This window comes from Lonchura striata, chromosome 10 (genome assembly GCF_050655825.1).
Source record: "Lonchura striata isolate lonStrDom1 chromosome 10, ASM5065582v1, whole genome shotgun sequence".
In the NCBI taxonomy this organism is placed as follows: Eukaryota; Metazoa; Chordata; class Aves; order Passeriformes; family Estrildidae; genus Lonchura; species Lonchura striata.
The window spans coordinates 5,399,459-5,424,696 of record NC_140712.1 but is presented as its reverse complement, the minus strand read 5'-3'; the positions used below and the strand labels follow the sequence as shown (position 1 = coordinate 5,424,696).

At 41.4% G+C, this 25,238-nt stretch overlaps 1 protein-coding gene across 7 annotated transcripts in view; it reads left to right on the top strand.

The window, feature by feature from the left end:
- The window catches only part of PEAK1 (pseudopodium enriched atypical kinase 1), a 110,113-nt gene extending 90,098 nt beyond the window's left edge, over nt 1-20,015 (top strand). For all 7 annotated transcript variants that reach the window (XM_021543420.4, XM_021543413.4, XM_021543419.4 and 4 more), the window contains 2 exons: nt 3,123-3,871; nt 12,701-20,015. In XM_021543420.4, the coding sequence (XP_021399095.3) occupies nt 3,123-3,871; nt 12,701-13,858 (1,907 nt within the window). In that variant the 3' untranslated portion in view covers nt 13,859-20,015. The remainder of the gene's footprint in view (nt 1-3,122; nt 3,872-12,700) is intronic.
- The last annotated feature ends 5,223 nt before the right edge of the window (nt 20,016-25,238 follow it).

Genomic DNA, 25,238 nt, shown 5'->3' with positions numbered 1-25,238 from the left:
GCAAGGGGAGAAGGAAAGGATAGGCAAGAAAAAGAAATCAATGCTCTGCTAGCATTTCTATGCAAAAAGACATTCTTGTGCCTTTGACAAGGACGACATTTAAGACAATCTTTTTCTCGCTAGGCAATGATTTTATAAAAATTGGGCCATGCTTGGGGAAAGCTGAGCTGGAGACAGGCCCAATAGCTATGAAAGAAATGTACAGTGCTAGAACTCAGCATAGAAACAGTGCAGACATGAAACTTTTCAGCTGGATAATACAGATGGTTAGATTTCAATATGGAAAACTTGTTCTTGTGGGAAGAAACTACACTGTAACATAGCATGTTATACAAACTCATTTTTTCTCAGCTGAGAGTACTTGAAACAGTAACTACAGAATGACTTGTACATTCAGTTCTCTGGAACCTACCACCCCCTCCAGACATCTGAAAAAACAACTTCTGGTTATGAAAACCTTCTCCAATTCTGTTTGGATGTCACAGTGCCAGTAGCTGAGCAAAAACAACACTGCTTGCAGTCTCAACACTCTCCTCTGTGTGAGTGGCTTTTGGAGGATGGAGTCATTAAAGCAGACAGCAGAGAATCAAGCAGTAACACTGTTATAAATCTTACCTTTCCTGGAGAGGGCTGCTGCTGCTGCTGCTCAGGATGTGCATCTTGCTCTAATTTGTTTCACTGTTTCCCTTTAGCACCTATGCATGCTTGGGTTAGGAAGTCCCACAAGCAAGGCCTGTTAGCAGACTGCCTCCTGAACAGTGTCTCTGTAAAACCCAGCAGTCAGGCTGTCTCAGCAGAGCGGGGAGGAGGGTGAGGAGGAGAAAATAGGCAAGTGATCTTTAGCACAGTGTTGCTGGGGAGAAGTACATAGGTCACAGATTCTGTAAGAGTGAGCAGTTGTGGGAGAGGACACACATTTGCATGAGTAAGAGAATTGGATATCAAGTAGAAATGAACTTGTCCCAGGATTAAGCAAAAGGCATCTGGATGTGTGTCTGACACACAGACATCAATTCTGCTTTTGACTTGGAATCATACCACACTTCACCTCTGCAAAAGGAGCTTCATGACAGAGTTCCTGTAGTGCCCAGCTGGCACCAGAATTGGAAGCTGCAGCACAGCAAACATTCGCTGCAATACAAAGGAGCAATAGGGTGCCCCAAGCCCTCCAAGAGTTACATTATTTTTGGCAACATTTACAATAATTTTCAGTCCTCCCTGAATATCAGGTATGTACAAAACTGATAGAATTTCCTGCTCAGAACTTGGTTTTTTAAACATTGGAATAGCCGGGCTTATCATTAAATCCATAAGGCTCTTCTGAGGGTTTCTGGAGCTTAAATAAAAGATAGGAATAGAACTTTCATTTCATGTTGTCTTCTTGGGATGATTGAAAAGAGAACAATTGTTTAAAAAGCAGAGTGTAAGGCTGTTTTGTTTGAGGATACATATAAAAATATGATCCTCTCTGATCTTCTGAAATTAGGAGGTGTATGTCAGCATTCTATCCCAGCATTGCAGGGTTTGGTACATCCTGGCCATGTGGATTTCACATTCTGTAGTGTTCATAAAAACTGTAACCACACACCTTAACAGGCAAAGGAAGCTAATATTTCTTTCTTTTTGAAAACTGCAAAGACATTAATTATGAATTATGGATTGAAGTGATGTAATTCAGATCTGAATCTTAGATCCCCTAGTCTTCCAGTTTAGTCCTCTCTTTACAAGGATTTCATGGGCTTGGTAGTGTTAGGTTAACAGTTGGACTCTGATCTTAAAGATCTTTTCAGCCAAAATTATTTTATGATTCAGTACGTTATAAATAGTCAAATAGTTATAGTGTCTGTTCCCCTACTAGAAAAGATGCTCAGCTGCAATTCTTCAGAGCATCCATTTCAGGTCTGCTGTTTTCAACTGTCAGAGCTGGCTTCGTACCTTACCAGGACAAGTCAGTGAACCTCCCAGGAGAAGTAGAAAGATTATAAAATAATTTCTATGAAAACAGCAGTTGATTGGAAGCATCTCATCTTGATATGAGTAACAGCAGTTTAATTGTCCCAGAGCAGCAAGCTGGTCATTTTTATTGTGTTTATTGTTTTTATTCTCTATTATATTATTGTAATTTATTTATTCTGAATTTCCAAGGACTCTGACACTTACGAAACATAAGTGCCTTTGATAAAACTCATCCAAAATACATGACAGGAAGTTTATCTTCCCTGGATTCACACAAATGTCTGAAACTAGAAAATCCCAGCCTGTGTGTACATAAGTTGCCATTTGGAATCTCTTGAGTAAAGTGGGGTCTAGTCATCTCTGAATGTTACATTGCCAATAAAGGGACCTATGGCAAGGTAGGAAGGCAAATGCATTAGAGAAGTCACAGTCAGGAGGAGGGCACAGGAGTTTTAATTGCAGGGTAGAAACTATTTCTGTCAAAATATGATCCTGCTCTTGATGGCAACACACGTGTCAACTTGAGTGAAAGTTGGCTTAACTTCCTTGATTTCACTGTGTGAATCTGCTGGGGCAATCCTGACTGCCTTGCGTGACCACCAGAGTATCTAAATTGTGTTATTTGTGTCTGGCATTTCTGGGTTCTATTCTGAAATAGGATTTTCAGCCTGTCTAGTACATTTCCCAGTTGTTTTATGGACTGTTATCCACCCTTAGTTTTAGCACATTTGAATAGAAAATAAGGAATAATATTACAGTCAGTTGACTGCAGAAGAAATTATAGGACACTGGGTGTAATTGCTAAAACTGGACTTGGCCAAAGTGTCAAATTGAGGTTTGGTTTTTGCTTGCAGTTCTTATCATTGGTCTGCTGGATGTAAAATGGCAGTGCTGATAGCATTGAAGCTGATTTCACTATATATGCCAAGGTCAAATCAAGACTGGCTGGATGTAATTAGATGTATATGATGCTGATTTGGTCGTTTACTTTCTAATTAGTTCATCTTTTCATATATGTATCATGGGGTTTTTGAAATGTTGCAGGAGGGGGCAGGTCCTAGTCAGGGTTTGGGGGATTTTTTGCCTTAAACTTCTTTGCAGAGTGCACGCAGGAGCAGCACACATTAAGTACTTTAATCTTCTCTTACTATTGTCTTATTCCACAGGGCAGTCCAGAGCAGCCATGATCCCTCCAAAGCAGCCCAGGCAACCCAAGGGAGCTTTGGATGATGCCATTGCCTTTGGAGGGCTGACAGACCAGGAGACAGCGAACAACTTGCAGCCAACACCACCTCCACTGCCAAAGAAAACAATTTTGAGAGCTAACACAGAGCCAACTCCCCGAGATCTCCAGAAGCAGGCTCTGGAGAACAACCTGTGCATCATGGCCAACCCCACCTATGACATTGACACCAACTGGGAAGCAAGCAGCGCCTGCTCCTCAGTCAGCCTGGAGCTCAAGGTCCTGGACAACGAGTCGGGAGATTCCTTGGACAGGCCGACAGAGAAACTGAGGGCAGCCACCTCGGCGACGAACAGCGTCTCCAGCCTGACCACTCTCAGTGTTAAGGAGCGGTGCTCCAACAGCATGGAGTCCCTGACGGGGCGGCGCCTCTCGCAGGCCAAGCAGGGCCGAGGCGTGCAGAAGCCGCAGAGACAAGCACTTTATCGAGGCATCGAGAACAGAGAGGAGGTGGTGGGCAAGATCCGGAGCCTGCACGCGGATTCGCTGAAGAAGCTGGCGCTGAGATGTGAGGACCTGTTCATGGCCGGGCAGAAGGACCAGCTGCGCTTCGGGGTGGACAGCTGGTCGGATTTCCGGCTCACCAGCGACAAGCCGTGCTGCGAGGCGGGCGACGCCGTTTACTACCCCGCCTCCTACGCCAAAGATCCCCTCAACAACTACGCGGTCAAGGTGAGAGGGGCTGCAGAAATGCTCAGCCGAGGGATCGGTGGCAGGATGGGGCAGCAGGCACGCTCTGCACCACATTCCATAGTGACAGGCCTACTGCTGGCACATGGGTGAGAAGTAAGGCTCCCAGGATACAGGCTCTTCCTTCTGTCCACACCCATCTGCGGCATTGGTACCTGCTGTTTAATTGCGTGTTTTTAGTGCAGCTCCAAAATGACCGAAAGAGGAATCAACACATCTTAGTCTTTGCTATGGTCACTGCTTAAGGACATTTTGAAGGAAAACCTGTATTCTTTTAACGTGTGTTGGCAGTTTTTTGGGAACTCGCAGTAACAAAATCCTTTGATTCACCTGCATGCAGAGGAAATTAAATCATCACTCCTAGTTAGGGAAAGTTTCTTAAGAAATTGAAAAGTTCTCTATTTTCAGAACCATGTAATTTTAAATGTAAATTCTAAGGTAATAGACCTTTCTGTTCCCGTACAAGGTCTTAGATTTTCACCAATGCTCATTACCAGCCTTTCAGAAGCTCTGCCTAGCCATCAGTGTTTGCCTTATAAATTCTTCAGCTATATTAAAGAAATAAGATTTACTAGATTTACTGCTAATGTATGAGTGCCTAGCTGGCAGCTATCTCACCAGATATTGTTATTTCATAGACTTTTATATGGGTTGCTCTTTCTGAGTGCTGTATCTCTGCATTTCTCAATGCTTATCTGGTAGGAAGATAGTGAGAGGGACAGCTGAGACTCATAGCACTCTCAGGCTTCCTGTGTGACCTTGAGTAAATCACTGTACTTCTGACTCCTCCTTGTTGAAACTGAGATAAAACATTTATTACCTGACACAGATGTGTGAGGCCTGAGCTGTTATTCCTTATATTTCACATTCTCACAAGGAAGGTGCTTTACAGGAACAAAATGTTACCACTCCCACGTGACTGTTTACAAGTCAGATATAAAAAAACTGAAGGGTAAGATTGCTGCAGCTAATATGTTTTTCTGAGACCTGAAGAGGTATCTTTTTAATGCAGATATCTGGGTCTAACCATTTATATTGCGTTAATTATTAAGGACTTCTTATTGGAAAAGATGTGAAATGAAATATGGATGACTTGGAGCTGCCATGTCCAGTGGCACGGAGCAGCCAAGGAGCAGCAGTCAGCTGTGGTTCAGAATCAGTATCTGGCATTGCTCATGGCTGGCTTGGAGGGTTTTGCTTTAATACAATGATGCAAAATGATTGCTTCTAGGGCCCAAAATGGTATTTTTCTATATGGGCACGTTTGAGTTATCACTAATGTAATATCTCTTTACACATCACAGATGTGCCTTTAAAATATTCCCTGACAGGCAAGACCTGTGTCATTGGTCTGTTATCTCGTGTCCTCTGAAATACATTTCTCTTGTAGAAAGCCAGAGATAAGAAAGAACAGCAGGGTAACATGTTCAAATAGGTGCTAAATTTTCTTTTTCATAATTCAGGTTTCTTAAAACTAGTTATCTGACTAGCAAGATTTATTGCATTGTAATAGATGCGAGTGAAGTATCCACAAAATATCCTTGAGCTGGAGGTCACCAGGAGCTGTTGTGCTGTTAGGATGAGAGGAAAAGATCCTCTTGAAAATACCCCTTGGGCACTTAATGTGATAGAGGAAGGTGTTGGCCCCAAGTTGATCTTTGACTTATAAGCCATCAGCCCAGGATCAGATTTGTCCAAAAGCCCATAACCACAGATTGCTGTATCATTACACAGAGACTGGGGAATGTAGCTTTAACAAATATGCTAGTTTTTACTACCATGGGTGTATTTTGTGTGAGCCAAATTACATAGTAATCTACCTTCAACAAATAACCTATGTCTTCCTGCCACTTTAAATCCCTCATCCCCAGAACAGGGTGGAGAAAGCAATGAGATGAAAACTACTGGTGTGCCAGTTGAATCTAAAACAGTCTTCCTGTTATTTTGGATCAAGTCTTAGAAATACATTTTGAAAGTGTATATGGAGCCAGGTCTCTGGACCATGTAAATTAATGCAGCTCTTTTTAGTTTTGCAGAACTACCCGAGCAACACTGGCTAACAATTCAGACAGTTAAGAGTTTTATCTTTTTAAACTTAAAACATAAGAGTTTTATGTTTTTATTATTAGATCTGAGAAACAATGTCATAATGAGATTTTATAAATTATTATTCTCTTTGTAGAAAATCATAGCTTCACCCACAAACAGTGCTAATAGTCTTGATACATAAAATTGACATTTTCATATTCTATCTCCAAAAATATAATTACAAGAGCATTGTTAAAAATTCAGCTTTGACCATTTAACTACTGCTGAATTAAATTTAGAACAATGAATGATTTGCAGAGGTGAATGTACCAGTGCACTTTTCCATTCTGGTGGTTTCACCAGTAAAAGATGCTCTGATAAATTTGGTGGAGAACAAGCACAACTTGTTCTGTTGGGGTGAATATAAGAGGAAACATTCATAGGGGGGTGTGTTGTTTCACAGCATTTTACTGTGCTCTTTGCTTCAACTCTCACCTAATCTGCTAGTAAACACCCAGTGCAAAAATAGCTACAGGAAGCCATGTGGAAATTATTTTGACTGAAACATTAGAAATAAAACTAGTACATAAGTCATGATCAGAAAAGTACTTTTTCAAATGGAAAAATTAAGTTCCCTTTCAAGAAAGGTTTCCATAAAATTCCAAACCCTGCGGTGTTTTTCTTTCACCTAAGTGCAGTACCACCTTCTAAGTTGTTGGTAGATCTGGGGCAATATGAATAAACATTCCCCTGAAACCACAGTCTTATCAGTAATTCCAAATATATGGTGAAAAGGTTACACCAAAGTAAAAGCAGCACAGAGCACCAGCTCTTTGGACACAGCAGACTGGATGAGTTCCGTACTCAGTGTCCTGACACAAATTGAATAAGACACTGATGTGGTAGGGACGTCTTTTATTAAAAAATAAACACATAAATTAGATTACTCAGAAGGAATAACAGATAATATAACTGCTGTGGTCAGTGACATAAATGGTTCCACTTTCAGAATTAAAAACTCTCAAAGCAGACACTGTCCAGTATCACAGGCTGACTCACAGAAGCCATGATTCAGAGGCTGCACAGAACAACAGCCATAAAACCCAGCTGTCTCTGGCCACCAGCACGTGTGGCAGTGCTGGTCAGGTGAGGTAACAGGAATTGCAGAGATGCAACAGCTCAGAAGGAGCAGTTCAAATGTATTGCTTTGATTGCTGCAGGGCAGAAGTTCTCCTAGCAGTAAAACCTTAGGATTCATGGTAAGGTTTGTGTCCCAGCTATAAAACATAGGAATGCAGAGGTAAGCAGCTGGCAGTTTCGTATTGCAGCTGACAATTACTCCCTAGTCATGTTTAGTTTGTCACAGTGTGCTAAGGTTGTTTTATTTGGTAATTCAGCTTTCTAGTGGAGCTTCCTGTCAGAAGCATTGTTAAAGGCTGTCCCAGAACTTTGTGCTTCAGATCAAAACAAAGCAATGTACATTCAACTTCCAGCCCATTCACAGTTCAGTCACAGCAAAACAGAATTCTGTGTTTTGGCACATCATTAAAAAGTCAAAGCTCTATTCCAAGGCCAGATCAAGAAAATGAGGTCAATCAGAGATCAAACTGGCCTCCTTGGAAAACAAGTTTGTGCCAAGAACAAGCTATCAATTTGGGATTAGCAAGCTTTCATTCCACACAGAATTTCATTTGCAGTTGTCCCTCTGTGCAAAACAACAAAGTGGCACAGATGGTACAGTCTTTGTGATCTTCTGTGTTTCTCATTTTCAGCATTTGTAAATTCATTTCCCACAATACTCGTGGTGCTTTAAGTTCACTGACGCCGTGTGAAATGCATGGGACAGAGTGGAAATGAGATTCCCTGCTGGGAAAGTGAGAGTCAGCTGATGGCACTGGAGGCCGCAGGACTCATAAAGGAAGACAAAAAACTGAAGCAGAACATTTTGCAGAAGCTCTGAAATGTTCAAATCCTGCTTCTTGGGCTAGGAGCACTGAGGAAAATTGAAATGGCAGGGGATAAAGAAACCTGTCCTGTCCCTATAAACGTGACAGACATTCAGTTCATGTGGATGCATTAAATAAAATAACCATGATGACAGTGCATGGAAGAGGAACATGGATACTTTGCATTCATTCCTACTTATACTCTCCTTTTTTCTTGATGCTTTCTTGCATCATATGGAAGGGTTTTTCACCAACATTGCTTCATCTTTTGAACAACCAGCTCTTTATCAGCTCATGAAATAAGGCTGGCCAAGACCTTATCAACACCCTCCTTTCAGTTGTTATCACATACCATATCTTCATAGCTCATCTGGATGTATTTCATTAAAGCAAATCATAAATGAGTCATTGATCCTACTTTCTGTGTTAGTGTTTTAGTCAAAGTATTTTCACCTTTTCTTCCTGTGCCAAAAAACAGGTATTCAGGATACTCTATATGTAAAAGGCAACAGGATTTCCATCTTTTTGAGCAGATGACTGGAACAGACAAAAGTTTTAAAAATGCAAAGGAAACTAGGCTATATGTTTTTTCCCAGCTTTGACACATAATTAACCATCACAAGCAGAAAAGCAGCTCCGTGTGCACTTCATAGCAATTCATCACCAGCAGTTGAAAATACTTGCTAGAGAGGCCAATAAATTTCACAATATGTTCCCTAAATTTTTTCAAATGTAAATACTGACTTTAGTCACATAACTTAGACTCCAACTCCCAACAATTTGGAAGTTTTTAATCTTTGTCATTCAGATGGTAGTTTTAGGTGATAATGGAGTTATTCCAGTACAAAAGGCTTGGGTGAGAATAATTACCGATTGATGGTCTTAAATATCAGTATTTACTACTCTTCTGCAAAATGGTAATATAAAGTAGACTTCTGAGTAGAACCTGCAATGTAAAAGAATCTGAATAGTGCACTGTAAAACCCCAATACTTACCTGAAGAGAAGCCAGACACTGATAGGAACATCAGATCACTGCAAGTCTGTCTTCTAGAAAGCACTTTATGAACTCAGACAGGTGTCTAATTTGTTATCACACTCTGAGTTTGGGTGCTGCCTCCAGAAAGCCCAGCTTTCTCTTCCTCCTGGCAATTGCAGACTGCCCAGTGAACAAATTTTGGTGTTTGTGTAGTCAGCAATTTAATCAGCCTGAAATAACCCAGCTGCCTCTTCCCCTTCTCACTTCATGGTGTTTGGAAACAAAAAGCAAGAAGCAGAAAATACATCTCGAATCAGATCTCAGCTCTCTTGTCTTTGTAGCTATTGAATGCAGGTTCGTGTACCCATCTACTTCTCTGTATTAAACGAGAGAACTGGAAGTGTCCAAAAGCCATCACTACTGGCCATTTGTGGGTTCAGAGATTTTTTTCCCTATATTGGTTAGATTCCTTAACAGTACAATAAGGAGGGAAAATCTCTTTCAATGAATGCTGTCATTCTAGTGCCGGTTTTAATTATGATACTATTTAGTATTTAATGTCTGGTTTGTTGATAACTTATATTCTGTTTTATTGATACAGAGAGGAGTCTGAAGCAAGACCTTATGAAGTTTAAGAACTGATTTTGGGGAAAGTTTGGCCCTTCAGTGGCTTCCTACTTTAGAGTGGACAGTGCTCTGAATGTTTTCAGGAACACATGGAGTTAGTAATGTAACTTATTCTTTCTGCAAAGTATTCCAAGGATCATTGGACACAAAGCTTTGTTCTGCTGAATGCTGGAGAGGCCTCAGCTGCAATACTGAATTCATTATAGGTACCACTCTTCAGAAAGATGTAATACATGGGCAGGACCCAGAAAAAACCAACACAAATCAGATAATTAAGAGTAAATATAGGAGAAGTAAGGGCTGAGTATTTTCAAAAATAAACAAAGAAGATGGGAAAAGTTACATTTTCACCAGTTGTATAGGTATCATATTCAAGGATGGGAATCAGGAATCAATTTTTAGCCAATCAGCTAGGAGAAGGGCTGTCACTTAAATTTGAAGTAAAGTTGACTTAGGATTGAATAGTGGAAAGAAAAATAAAGAAGATAAAGAAGCAGAACTGCTTTGGGGTGGGTTTAGTAGGCTAGAGAGGTGTTTCTTGGGGATGACTAAATAGATGAGACTGGCCTTGCAGGCCACTGGCTCAGGAAAAACATCCTCTGCACCAACAGCTGGATGCCTTTGTATGCAGATGTGCATGGCCAGCCATTGCTATGGAGAAGCATCACCACATCCATAAAGCATGGATGAAAGTGTCCTTCTGTACTCTCACAGCTCTGGGATTGGCCATGCTTACTAAAATGAGGGAACCAAAGCTGATTTTGAGAGGTACAGATCCTATCTCAAACTTCAACTGAAATAGTAGTAAATTTGAGAACATTCTCTGAAGTAGGAAAATGAGGCTGCCTAGCACTAAAATTACAAACTAGGAAAAGGTCTTGATTCCTTTGCTTTTCTTTTCTTGTTGGCAAGGAGAAATCCTTTCCATCAACTTCTAAAAAAGCCTTAAATTTACCAAACTGAGATGTGTATATTGTTTTCCAAGCACATACTTTGTGGATTATATTTTCCTAGCAGAATATCAGTTTTAGCTGACTGGTAGCATTAGAAATCCTCTGTGGATTAAGAAATAGAGTCCAGTAGCTAAGGCCAAGTGTGGTTCTCAATATTTTTTACCAGCAAGTAAATTTGACTTTAAAAACTATTTCAGAATGAGGGTTTTTGTTGTTTTTTTAAATTAGGTCACTTAAGTATTTTTAAAAACTAAAGGCTGAATTACAATATGCTGAACCTTTTCTGCAGTTGGAATTGAATATTCCCATGGCCGGCTGTGCAAGAAAAAGGCCAAGGACTTGAAGGGCATAGAAGATGGAACAATTTTGTTTTCCTTAATAGCTCTTCTCCCAGTCGGATTTGATACACAGCATGTGTGTACATTCAACACATATATATGAGTCTGTCTATATAGCTTTTCTCGTTCTGTCTTCTGTGCAGTATTAACTATTTCATCAGTCTGGGGACTTCAGTCTCAAAGACAATCAGCTGGCATTTTCTTTTTCTATATAATTCAAAGGTTATTGCTATAGTTTTGCCTCTATAACCCTTGAGAGAAGGGACTGGGAACACACATGCCGCTGAGAACTCACTTCACCTCTAACAGGGTAAAATACCTTTGAAAATTTAAATGAGGAAAAGCCGCTGTATAAACAGGGTAAAGATCAACATTTCCTCTCATAAATAAAGTTGACTAGAAAATGCATTTTTCAAATCAGTTTTGTGAGTTTGTGGCAGTTACAAACAGGCAGTTTTAGTGTACATAATGAGTAGAGAAATATATGTGCTTGTGAAGTATGGAAATATGCAAAGTCTCAAAGACAAGAGGACAATCAATGTTGGTACAAATTTTGTCTGAGTTTCTATGATTGTCTGACAATGCAGTTTTCTGATCAACTACCTTAAAAGATTAAATCTCACATTTCTATTTCTTAACCACATAGCATGTAAAATATGAAAAATTTATGTGTGTGTTACTGAAAGGTAAGTTTATAACTTCACTACAGAAGTTCTGAGAAGGGGAAAAACAAGAAACAGGAAGAAAAGTCACCTAATGCTTACATTTGAGGTTAGGATGAGATCTGGGTTTGTTGGTGGTGATGACATGTTGACCTTAGTTATCTGGCTTTCCTTGGTTTCAGAAATGAGCTAAGGGAAGCTCTAGTTTCGTCTGGAGAGAGATGACTTCCTCTTTTTTCTTCTCTGAGCTTTGCACTTAAAACCTGTTGGTGCATTACAGTAAATTAATATTTATACTCTAACCATGTAAAAGATCAAAACATACACTTAACTTTACATGCTGTGAATGATCTCTCTGAATTTAGTAGAACTGAGGTTAATATGCAAAGGTCGAGACAGCTGAGTCTTTTTCATTTTAATCAGTTAATGCCTTAGAAACAGAGGCCCTTATAGGGCTTGTCCAGTGACTTTCATCAGGGGTTGGAGCTGCCAGTTGTTACAGGAGAACAAACAATTAATGAGGATAATTACTATGTTGATAATGTATATATCAATAAGATACTTCTGGACATAAACACAGTATATATGGCAAAAAACCAAACCATATTTTGGATCTTGATAATTGATGGCAAGCAATTAAGGTACCACATTCTACTGATTGTCCATTCATCACCTGAGCCAAACCTGCCTGAAAGCAGCCTGTGCCATGCACACGTACCCCCCTCACTGCAGACACACTGCTGCAGCTCATGGATTTCCGTTCCAGTTACAATGGGCAGGAAGCAAACATCAGTCACCCAGCTGACAGGGGTTGACTTGTTATGCCATGCTAACTCAGCCATGTGCAAGCATTTGGTCAAATACTTCATGCATATTTCTTTGTTTCCCCTGTTGTTATTATTTTTATCTTGTTCAAGCTTTACACAAAGCTGAGAGAACTTGCAATAAAATGATACAGGTAGACAAGCAACTGTAAAAAACTTTGCTGTGCATTTACCATATATCAGCTGCTGTTCTGATTAAAAACCAGAATTGGACTTTCCATTGGATCATCTATGCAGAGAGAGAGATGCCTGCATGTATTGCTCTGCAGTTGCTTACTAGCCAATTAAAACTGAAAACTGCCTTAAGACAATCTGCCAAGGTCAGTTCATCAAAAAAAAAGTTCACTGCTCATGTTTAGGGCCTATACTGGAGATCGCATCAACAAAGTACATATTAAAAATATAGGATTTAGAAATTAAAGAATTATGTCTGTTCTGTTTATTCTTTCCCTCAGATTTGTAAGAGCAAGGCTAAGGAATCCCAGCAGTATTACCACAGCCTGTCTATCCGGCAGAGCCTGGCTATCAACTTCAACATCCAGCAGGACTGTGGCCATTTCCTTGCTGAAGTGCCAGTTCGCCTCCTTCCGTGGGAGGATGACGACGCGCCGGATGTGGAAGAAGAGCGGGAAGAAGAGGAGAAAGAAGCTGAGCAGAAGAACAGAGACGCTGCTTCCAGCCCAGAGGCCTCCCGCAGGGACAGCCCCAGCAGTCAGGGCACCATCAGCAAGCCCCGCAGCCGCGTGGTGGTGATCACACGGGAGGTCCCGCAGCTGACGGTGGCCGACTTCGTGCGCGAGTCCGCGCCCCGCCACAGCAAGAGCCCCGACCTGTACGAGAGACAGGTCTGCCTGCTGCTCCTGCAGCTGTGCCTGGGCCTCGAGCACCTGAAGCCCTACCACATCACACACTGTGACCTGCGCTTGGAGAACCTGCTGTTGGTTCACTCCAGACCGGGAGGCAGCACCCTGGGCCCTGAGGCCACAGAACCCAATCCCAACACTGCCTGCCCGGCCAGATTAATTGTGAGCAACTTCTCCCAGGCCAAGCAGAAGAGTCATATGGTGGATCCTGAGGTCCTACGGGATCAGTCCCGCCTGGCTCCAGAAATCATCACTGCAACGCAGTACAAGAAGTGTGATGAGTTCCAGACTGGCATCCTCATCTATGAAATGCTGCACTTACCCAACCCCTTTGATGAGAATCCAGAGCTGAAAGAGAAAGAATACACTTGTGCTGATCTGCCCAAGATACCTTGCCGTTCCCTCTACTCTCAAGGGCTTCAACAACTTGCCAGCTGCCTGCTGAATCCCAACCCTTCAGAGAGGATCTTGATATCAGAAGCCAAAGGAATCCTTCAGTGTTTGCTTTGGGGTCCACGTGAGGACTTGTTCCTTGCTCTCAGTACATCTTCCAACCCCTCACGGAGAGATGCTATACTTCAGAACTGGCTCGATATAAAAAGGACGCTGCTGATGATCAAGTTTGCAGAGAAGTCCTTGGAGAGGGACTGTGGAATTATTCTGGAAGACTGGCTTTGTTGTCAGTATCTGGCTTTTGCCACTACAGACTCACTTCATCGCATTGTGATGAGACTCATGAAGCAGCACTAGTTGTAGAGCCTGTTGCTTTTCGTGAAGCATCCCCACCTCTGCCCCAGCCCTCACTCCAGCCTGCACTAGGGCTCACACTTTGTACAATTGTTACAAAACAGCCTAGACATTGAAGCCAGTGACTCTGAGCAAATAGGTTCTAACTGGAGAAATTGCATCCTGTACCAAGTATGACAGAAACTTTACTTATTTGCCAGGCCTGCTAGGGATTGATCACATACATGACTGCATTTGGATCAGTATGTAACTTGATTCATATCTGGCTGAAAAGGAGAGCAAGCTTTGATACCACTATTTCTACCACTGCAGTAAACAAATTGCCCTCCTCTTCTGGGTCATAATTTCCTACGTAGCATTGGTTAGTGAATAGCAGTGACCATAAGCAGAGATGGATTAGTGGTGAATGTGAGATTAATTATCCACCATGTCACAAAACAATCATTTGCTTTCACTCCACTTACCACACATTTCCTCTCAGCTTAGTCAGTCCCCCACAAGCAGGCTGTGCTCCTCTTTCCTTTGGTCTCAACCAAACAGCTTCTGGTCTTTCTCTTACACTTTACACCACCTGTACTTTCCCCCCCAGATGCGGTTTTCCCATTGACCATGGCAAGTGTCAGTGAGCAGTAAACACCTGTGTTTCAATCCTCTTCCCTCCTCCTCTGCCTCACTGCCTACCCATATCTTTTCTAACCGTGGATCCACGATTTCGTCAATGCTGCCTTAATCACACCATTACCCTTAGCTTGAGACCTGTGCATTAAAAAGCAGAATATGCACATTTTATCTATCCTATTTCCTAGGCAACGTTCACCAGTCTGGACTGTTGATGTACTGTAGCCATAACTACATTTATACAAGAACAATACAACACATGGTGGACCATTGAAATTCCCCTTCCATTGCAAAAAGCGCTAAAGCTTGACTTGAAATGGATGGGACGTACATAACCTTCTCTGACAATCACTGCTATGAATCAGGGATGAAAATAAAAGCCACCTCTTCTGTTTTGTTTTGGTCTGCTCTTGTCACTTATGCCATACTGCAAAGTGAGACTGAAATTGGCTTTGCAGGTTTGTTGGCAAGCGATAGAAATGTTTAGAGCTTGTCTGTAGCTAACAGGCAACATGGAGATAGTTTTACTGTGGGCACAGTTCTCTGAAGGGGAAAAACAAGGGGGCAAAACCACTTGTTTCATTATTGAGGGAGCTGTTTAGTTTGGCAGCCACAATGAACAGCATCATGATCCACACTTCCTGCAGAAGTGCTTGGCTGCTGATCTCTTGCCTGTTGTAACCAGTGTTTTCTAATGTTGCTATAGACAACACCCTAAAAATGGAATGTTGTCAGAAGAGCTCAGAGAGCATCACAGACAGAACTTTGGACTAGAGCAGGAAACAGTGAGGATTGAACAGTCAAAATTTTTAAAACCTCAACTTGAAGGAGCTTTTTTACTTTTAGGGGCCACTGCTGACTTCCTTCTGTGCCCTAACAGCTGTTTCCCATGGAACCTCTGTACAGACAATGTCTTTGCTCATATTGGTAGGCTAGGAGTTGTTTCCCAAGTTACTCTGAAGAATGGATCTGGATGCAGAGGGAAAAGCGATCCTGAATACTCTGACCTGGGTGATGGAAAGCAGACAGCCATAGATATGAGCCTGTGCTTCTCTTCTATGGATCTATGTGCAATTCTTGTATTATTTTTTAAAGCTGTACATTACAGTGTTCACTTTACACACCAGCCTTTACCCAATGCTAGATCTGCAGCCCCTTCCTTTACTTTCCTGGCACATAAATGCACAGATATCCATGTGTTCTTTTTATGGATTGATGTTCCATTTTAATTGTTGAAACTGTGAGGAATCAATTCACTTCAGCCTTGAAACAAATAGCCACTTTATACAACATATGCATTCTTGGACCACATGCATGGAAACTGAACAGTCCTGCAGGCTTAAAGTCAGCAAGAGTAGCTCTGGATCCACGCCATACATCGAGGGGTTGATGTGTCTGTGTTGTTCCTCTGGCATCTCTCAGAGCTCAGCTGAATGGCGTGTGGAAGCCTACATTGATTGTGCTGTAGTATAGACTGTCTTCGTTACCTTTCTAAGGATTTTTTTGAAACTTCTGATTATTCTTTTGTTTGATTCACCTGTATCAGTGAAGGATCAGGCAAGGATAAGGGTAATATATTTTAATGTAATATGTATGTTTTTCTTTCTCTTTTTGGCAAGAAGGTTAGGATGGTGGCATTGATGCAGAAAAACAGGACAGTGCATTAAAAGCCCAAGTGCAATGTATGTAGTTGAAGTACTTCCTCTACATCAGGAAAGAAAGCTTCTGCACTACTGCTGAGCAGCTTGTAGAAGAACCTTTACAAAGAATCTCCTGTTCAGTGCAGCCCTGCTTTCTCTGGACACAGGAGGGCAATGCTCCCATAGTTCACATACACCAAGCATGGCAAGTCACTTGTGTACTACCTACTAGCTATTAGTGACAGTGTGCTGAGCTGCCAGTGGGGCTTCTCGTTCTCCGTGGTCTGGTTTTGTGTTTGTTCCGTGGTGTGTGTGTGCACCTGACTTTCCAGCTAGCTCACATAGGCATAGGAGTAACTCTTGGACCACTTGGCATTGCAGTGGGGCGATCCCTTGAAGCCTCTGGGTGTTCCCATGTTTAGGGACACGTGTTCCCACTGTCACTTTGATGTCAACACGCACATGCAAAGTTGGATTTTGAATGTTGTACAACTGTACTTACTAATGCAGCTGGTCCAACGCCTTTGTATCTCTAGCTATCTAACTTCAGTTTGTATCTTTTGTGAGGAACCAGTACTCATTTTAGCTCTGCAGTATAATCAAGCATGGATAGATGTTCACTACCAACCTCTTTCTTGTGCAGCACTGGGTAAACTTTAGCAATTTGTAATGTTGTGTAATTTTTTCCTTTAAAAAGAAAGAATGGCCAAGGTAATTGAACCTGATCTGGCCTGAGTTCTTCCTTGAGGAGCTTGAGGCTGACTTTGCTGATCTGCCCATAACTGACGATTGCAACTGTGTTTGTGGAGGTTCTCCATCCTGGCACCAGATTGTGCCACGTAAATATACAAGAATGTATGCATTACACTGATTGTAAACAAATCCTAAGAATGCTACAGCATAATTGCTAAGCAAAAAGAAAAAAACCCGCTCTGTTTGTAACAGGATGCTATGTATGGCAGGAACAAAACCCCTGGCTGTGCATGTTAGAACATACTTGAATATGTGCACAGATCTTGAATTTTTTTTTTTTTAAGCAATGTCGCACTTTCAGTTGAGCTCAAGAAATGGGAAGAGCTGCAAATCTAAGATAACAGTATTGACTGTAAATATATATTTTTCTATTAATAAAGGCTGTCATTCAAATATTTTTAACATAAACTCTAAAGATTTTTCCAGTGCAAACTAATTTCTGGAAAAATCAAATGCTTATTTGAAAAAATATGATGAATGGTTTCTGATCCTTTTAGAGCCATGCAAACCCTCTCTAATATTACAGAGAGAGCACAGTGATTGGATTTACAATGTTTAGTGCCTTTCAAAAACCTGAAATGTAGCTGGTCAGTTGGTGTAAATCTTATTATTTTCATAACAACCCTAGAAATAATACTGCCCATGTAAAGATGCAAAAGACTTTACAAAATTAAATGCTGTACTTTGTGTGATACTGGGTTGATCTATTCCATAAAGTTTGTGTGAACGGGTTCCTTTAAGTTGCTTGTAGTACAGCATAAACCTGAAGTAACAAAACTGGGCTTTCAAATTTGGGATCTGGAACAGGGAGCATAACAGTGGATACCAAGTCAGTTGTTCCAGCCTGACCAGGCATCGGGAGAAGCCTCTTGCTCCGACAATCTGCTGCAGACTCCGTGCTGCCCTGGGAGCAGCGGGAGGGGGAACGCGCTGCTCCTGCGGGAGGGGTGGAGGTGCTGCACAGCCAGCCCTGGGCCGGGCTGGGAAACGCGAGCCTCTGTTCAAACGGGAGTGCTACAAGAACTGCTCCTGAGATGATATGGAAAGTGGGTTAGTTTTGTATTTTTTAAATGGGAATTACTTATTACTAATTATCACATCTGATCCAGTCAATATGCAAAACCAGGTGAGTGTAAAGAGACTCTACTGGTAAAAGCTTGCCTACAAATTTTTAGGAATGAGGGAATCCAGAATTTTCTCCTGGAGCCCTTGAAATGTCCAAATACAGTATTCAGTATTCAGACTGATGAAATCAGTAACTCCAGACAGGATACCATGTTGCTGCCCCACAGAGAAGAGTGCAGGTAGCATTTACAAAAATATTCCACCTTATATCTTTTATGCTCCACACATCCTATACACAAAGTATGAATGGATCATCTTGACATGTTAATACAAGATAATTCCTATATATTGTAGAGAAAAAAATATTATTTAAATTAAATATGTGTGTTAGGGTTCAGCTACCTGCAGAATTTATTCAGCAGCTTCATACTGTAGGTCCTTAATTTTAACATGTATTTGCTGCTGAAATAAAATTTATCTGGTTCTGAATTCTTGTGCTGAGATTCCCATCTAAATTAATTTCTTTTGTTTGTAATAACAAATCCTTATGTAAATATAAAATAAATTATCCTGGTTTTATTTAAAGCAATTTTAAGTTTTCTGAGGGATACAATAGAAACTGAGTCAGACCTTTTAATGCACTTTCTTTTCCCCCCTTTCTCTGAATTGACTGTTTCTCAATACAAACAGTACTTAACTGCATGACCAGACCATCAATTGTACTCTGATTTTGCAGAGGTGGTGTTGGTTCTGCTAAAACTCCTGTAAGACCTGGAGCACAATCAAAGCCCATCAGCCAGTACAGAGAAAGATGTGATTGTGATTTAGTTATGCAGTAAGATAACATCAAGGAAGTAAAGAACAGAATTTTAAATACCTCTATAAAAATACACCTGTGGAAATATTCTGTAAACAATCATGTGGATTTCAAAGACTTCAAGAGAAGAATACACAAAAAATACTTTTCAGAACACTGGGGAGAAATTTCATAAGGGCACCCTCAACTCCAAAAGGAGCAAGTCTTTTTCCCTGCTGTGTTGCAGAGAATTTCTGGTAGACATTTGTCTGGATTTTCTTACTCACCTGGATGCAGTATTAGAAGGATGGTGATTTTGAGTAGGTGTAGAATGTAATTTAAATAACTTCCTGTAACTCTCCTTGCATTGGTGCTCCACTCAGCATTTACCTGGAAACCACAGAATGCTTTCAGATCAAGCAGAGTTGCCGGTGAGAAATGAAATACTCAACTTACCTGTACATAAGCATTTTACCACTCTGCAGAATTTGAGAATTTGGTTTTTACTTCAGACTATAAAGATTTTGTTTCCATAAATTTAAGGGGAAGATTTCAGGGATTTAAAAGAGGTTGGAGCTTTTTTTTAATATGGAAGAAATAGTTGTTCATAAATGCATATATACATACATATATATATATATATGAGTGCATGTGGGCATGTTTTAATATATATGTATGTATATGAATTTTTTATCCCAAAAGTATTCTTTGCCCCTTTTTGCTTGAAAATATATATATATTATATATTGTATATATAATATATATTTTAAGAGTGTGTAAATTTTAATATAGTAATTTCATAAATAACACCTCTTCAAAAATGACTCAAAACTCCTATTTCCTTGTCCTTTGGATTGTTGGTATTAGCAGGTTTTGCAGTTGAAATCCTTGGGTTTTTTCTTTTGAAATTTAATTATGCTGAGCATTTAAGAATATGTTCCTTTTTTTAATAAAAGGGGAAAATTTATTTTTAAATTGGGGATTCCAAAATCAGTGAACTTTTATAAATGGGATTTCTTTAAATGCCTTGAATAAGGGAATTTCTTTTAATTTTTTTTTCAGTTCCATTCTTGTGGGTAATTTGTATTTGGAATTTCTGGTTGCATTGCTTTATCTGGTGCTTCATATTGATATTTACACATTTTTATATAAGTAAGTATATAAACTTCAAGCCTTCCTTTGTGATCAGGGGCAGTTACACTCTGGTTTGCTGTGGTACTTTGCTGTGTACTCCGTGGCATTCATGTTACTGTGTAAATAAACTAGTTTTATTACACTCAAAATCAAATTTGTGGTTGCCTAATTTTTCTCCCTTCCTAGGTAATAGACAAAAACGTGTCTTTCTGAGGCAAATGCATGTGGCCAGTGCAGCAGAGGATTTTATTCCACAAGCAGCAGCAGTGCAGGTGTGGCAGGTGCCCATTGGGCGAGGCCGGTGCTCTGGACACTGCCCCACCTCCCACCTCTGGCATTTGCCCCGGGAGCCTCACCATGGCTGGCACTATTTCAGCTCCATCTGGACAAGTGGCAGCAATAGCCCGAAAATAAACTGGCCACCAGTGGCTGCTGTTGATTGAACCAGTGTCTTGTAAGGCCTAGTTGGAGAGAAGTGACTTGGCACATTCATGACAACAGCCACACTGGGGACAACCCTTGGCAAGTAAGGAGCTGAGCCAAAGTTAGAAATTTCCCTAGAGTGGACAGGGTTTAAATGACCTGGTGTGAAGGAATAAAATTACTCTTAAGTCAAATTTTTACATGCAGGGACAAAGCAGGAGGATGCCTCCAAGCCAGTCGTGTGCAGTGGAATTCATTGTGTCTCATCTCTTACCTTGAAGCATCCGACCTGATGGAGGGTCTGTGGGAAACAGATGGGATAATGTGCATCTTCCACAGTCGTGCAGACACACTTGAGTGGCACTGAGACCAAACAGCTCAATTTTGTACCCACATTTGACAGGCAGCAATGGTAGCGGCAGATGCTGATTTATTAGTGTAGAACAGATGACACCATATACATCGGAGAAGCACCGTGCCTCTGCATGACAATCACACTGCTCACAAATACTCTTGAAAGAAAAATAAAATCCAAAAAACCAGCCTCCAGGCTCTCTTCTCTCCACAGTCACAGTGGTTTTGCACAGGGATGTCATCATTTCAATGATCAGAATTAGTTGAAGTGTAACTACTACCTGCCCTTCACATTTATTCCTTAGACACTGTATGAATGCCTTTCAAAAACAGTTTAAGCTATTGTCCTCATCCTGTTGAAAGTACAAAGCTAGCTGACTCCAAAGGTGTCACACATAAATCCACGACAAGTTTAACAGCCTGACAGATACTTCGGCTTTGCCAGAGTAATCCCTGTTCACTTCAACAAAGTGCCATGGACTTCAGCTAAACAGAGTTCGATTATGCCATTTATGTCAGTGGCAATCATCACTCTGCAGGGAAAAGATATGCAAAAATAGACTGAACCCTTGTCAAGACATGATAATTACACTAGTTTAACTAAAATCTGTTTGAAATTAATTTAGTTCTGTTAGTGCAAACTCTCTTGTGGGTGTCCCTAAGCAGTTGCAGTCTGGCGTTCTCAGTTCAGCTTTTGCCAGACATGAACACAAGTGAAACAGATGCCTGGTTTCAGTTGATGCAAAAATGTCTGTATCAGATTTTTCCCCAACTCAGAAACTCACCCAATAGTAGAGCTATGACAAACCTTTCCTTTGTAGAAAGCCTCCCTGCATCACTTGAGCTCTACAGGCTGCTGCTTTTGCCCATTAATGAGCTTCTGTGGTGCCCCACAGGAATCTCACCATCCTCTTTCCCCAGAAGTGCTTTTAACCAGGCTCAGTGGAAGCAGTTCCCAAGGCAAACTGCTCTGCAGAGAGAGGCTGTAGTTTCAATTCTGAGCTAAGACTTGCAGCTCTGTGGAGAAGGATACGCAGTAAAAGTGTCGGGCCCTCAAATCTGCTGCACTTGGTGCTGCTGCTGCTGTCTCAGGAGGCAGCACTAGAGCATGGTGGTTAGCCCACCCCGATGGAAGATGGGGGCATGATCCTTGTCATCAGTTCAGTGCTTCCAGATGAGCAAAAAGTCATCACTGTCTGGCAAACAGATGCCAGGGGAGTCACTGGGAAAGCAGCTCAGAGGCTCTGAAGCTGATCTGCTTGTGTAAAATCACAGAACTCAAAGTAATAGCCACCAAAGGTGCATTTTCTATTACATCTCCTGTTCTCACCCTTTGTTTTGCTGTTATTAGAGTGTTATTTTTGTTACATTGCAGCTGACAGACTCAGGACATGCATAGAAGGAAGCACTGGGAGTAACAGGCAATAATTTAAGGTAAAATCACAAAACTCTATTTCTTATCCTCTGAAAAGAGAAGGATCAGGAATAGGGAGGTTTCTTGCTCAGGTCTTTATCTGTCTGCTCCTGTCGGTAGCAGGAGTACCAGCAGAGCCACAGAAAGCTCCTTTCTCTGGCTGCTGCCTGGTGTTTTACAGGTGCTGGGAGGAACCCATGCTCCCCTGCACAGCACAGTGAAGCAGGACAGCCCCAGGGACAGAACTTGGCAGTGTGCAGTGGGGCTGAGGGTCACTTACACATCTCATGTCAGATGCCAGGTTTTGTCTGATTTCACTGGAGTCTTAATGGTCCAGATAAACTGCAGTGAACAGCAGATTACCCTTAAAAAACCATGAAATCCCTGCAGTGTATATACAAGAAGCAAGCTATTAACTTTGCACCTCTCCAAAGTGCAGAAGGACATAAATGTTCTTGTAAAGAAAATGAAGAATTAAATCAAGGTAATAAAATTCTCCTGGTTTCTACATGGGCACTAAATTTTAATCAAGTTACTGTTGGAAATGGGCCAGTAGTCTGCCCATGTACACCACTGCAACCGTGAAAAGAAGAGGAACATTCCATAACCTGTGAGCCAGTCATGCAGCTTCTCTTGGCCAGGGAAGAAAGTCTCCTTTGAAACTTCTTTCCATTTACATTACTGGGAAAAAAAGTTTTATGCTCTACGATATTAGTCCTTCATCTTACGTATTTGTGTTCATACAGGGGTTATTGCTAAAGCTGCAATCACAGAACAACAGGTGTGCTTCAGCTTCAAACAAAAAGTCAGAAGAGGTTGTCATGACAATGTTTTAGTGGCATTAGTTACAAATGTTTAAACCATCCAGACACAGAGCTTCACTATCCCTGGCCCTTTTGCAGCAGTGAACTGTTCATTTCCCTGTGGCATGAAGCATTTCTCCCTGTACCTTGAAGCCTCAACATCTTCTTCCATAGGAACTGCAGCACACAGATCTGATCTCTTCCATGAGTGAGATCTTTTTTGTTGTAAGTTTTAGAGGTGATCTGGCTCAGACTGAAGGGCTAGGAGTAAGGGTGTCAGCATTCTGCAGAAATGGCAGAATGTATTTCATCTACAGCCCATCAGCACCCTATTTGCTTGTGCTGGGCATACAATGTCCATGCCTAGAGTCATGACTTGAAATTCTGGACATTCACATAAAAATATTTTGTTTATATTTTTTTAGGAATTAGTCTGTTTTCATCCAACTCAACATTCCCTTTGGTGTTTTTGTCTGTTTTTTTCCAAATAATTCAAATCCATCTGGAGTCTTTTATAATTTTCTGCAATTTATGCTAATCTTGAACAGATTTCACTTTGTGATTAATTACTTCTTTCTGCAAATCTGCAACTGGAAACACTGAGCTAAGACTAGTTCTTAGGCACAGTTGTCTGTCTTCCCTAAAGAATTTGTACTTGTTACATTGGTTCTGTTCTGCCACAATAAAAAGGGTTTTCTTTTTCTTCACTCACCAGAAGTACAATAAAAATACAGTGTGAGTTTTGTGCTGATCCTAAAGCACTTTACAAGAAGAAATTAATTGCTATGCTGCAGATCCAGGAACTGATGAACAGCATGGCAAAGGAGTGTATAAAAAAGACACAGCAAGCCATTTGGGGGCAATAGTATGCAGGAATCCAGGGTCTATTCAACTAAACCATCTCCTACAGTATTTCTGTTTGCATCCTATTCACCACTGATTCACAACTATCCATCATCACTTGACAGCCTCCTTCAATTAAATCTATTGCAGTATGATTTTTATAGACTTATCAATTTGTTTTGTCGATTTTAATAACAGTTGCTCGAACACAAAAGTAGCAAGATTACAGTCCCAAAAGAAAGGGGTTCAAAGCCATAGCACTGGAGTACCAGGCAAAGCTGCTCTACCAGCAGCTCCAGTACACATCTAGACTGAGAGTAATGTCCTGTGTCACTTCACCATCCTCTTCTGTCTCCCAGGGAGGTGTCAATACCTCTGGTTTGCAGGAGACAACTCTGATTTGGAGCAGCTTTCCCACTTGGACCAGCCTAATTCCCAGCCTTTCTTACAAAAATGGCATTGGGAATGAGCCTCATTAACACAAATAGAAGTCCAGTGGTCAACTGCCTTGGCACCCTCAGAAATGGGAGTACCAGTCACTTCATTTCTTAACTCCCAAATCTGCTGTGTTACTATGCTGATGACTTCAAGCAGTCTCTACTGGAAGCTTCAAAGGCCCTTGTGTGATGAGCACATCCAGTTCTTATCACCCCCAGAGGTCCTTTCTGAGATAGCATGACACCTTTCATCACCCGTCAGTGTAAAATACACTGAAAAGAGCCCCAGTAAACTTGAGCAGAGAGTCGCAGCACATTGGAAAATGTCAGTTCACCATATAAATCTCCCTTTTGCTATTGGGTAACTTGCAAACAGCAAATTGTCAAGGCTCTTTTTTCTACTGTAGCCAAAATGTGTCTCTGAAACAGCTTGGGATCCCTCGTGCTGTGCTGGGTACCCTTCCAATACTGCTGCACTAGAAAAATGCCATCTGCTGAGCAGAACACCATGGGCCCCACTGAGGCATCAGGAGCAGGGAGAGGGCAGGCAGGTAGGAAATAACAGCACAAGTCTCCTTTAGAACTCCTGGCTTGCTAGAAGGGCTGTCATTACAACAGTATTGCCAATTTGACAGGAAAAGATAGTGGACACAAACTGCCTGCTTCAGATGCAGAGCCAAGACGGTGTTTGTAAGAAAATGAGAGCTGCAACACTGTCCCCTCAAAGGAATTCCCTGTCAGCATCTGTCAAGCACTGCAAGACTGGCAGTCCTGCCACTGGCAGCTCTCAGTCTCCAGAGAACTGGGCACCTTGTGACAATCAGAGAACTGGCCAGGTGACTGGTGACTTCCCCACCAGCTGCTATGGAGCAACGGCAGAGCTGCTCCACACTGCTCTGTGTACAGCCTGGATTGGGCTGTGCATCACAAGTTTTCTTGCCAGACAACACCGGCTTTCCCAACATCTTTCCTATAACTTCTGGACAGGCAAATGGTGTCTACCTACACTGAGAAAGAGAGGGCTGCAAATGGTGTAGCCAGAGTTCAGTGGAGCTGTGCCTGCCTAATAACTCTAAGTATCTAACCTCCAAATCCCATTAGTA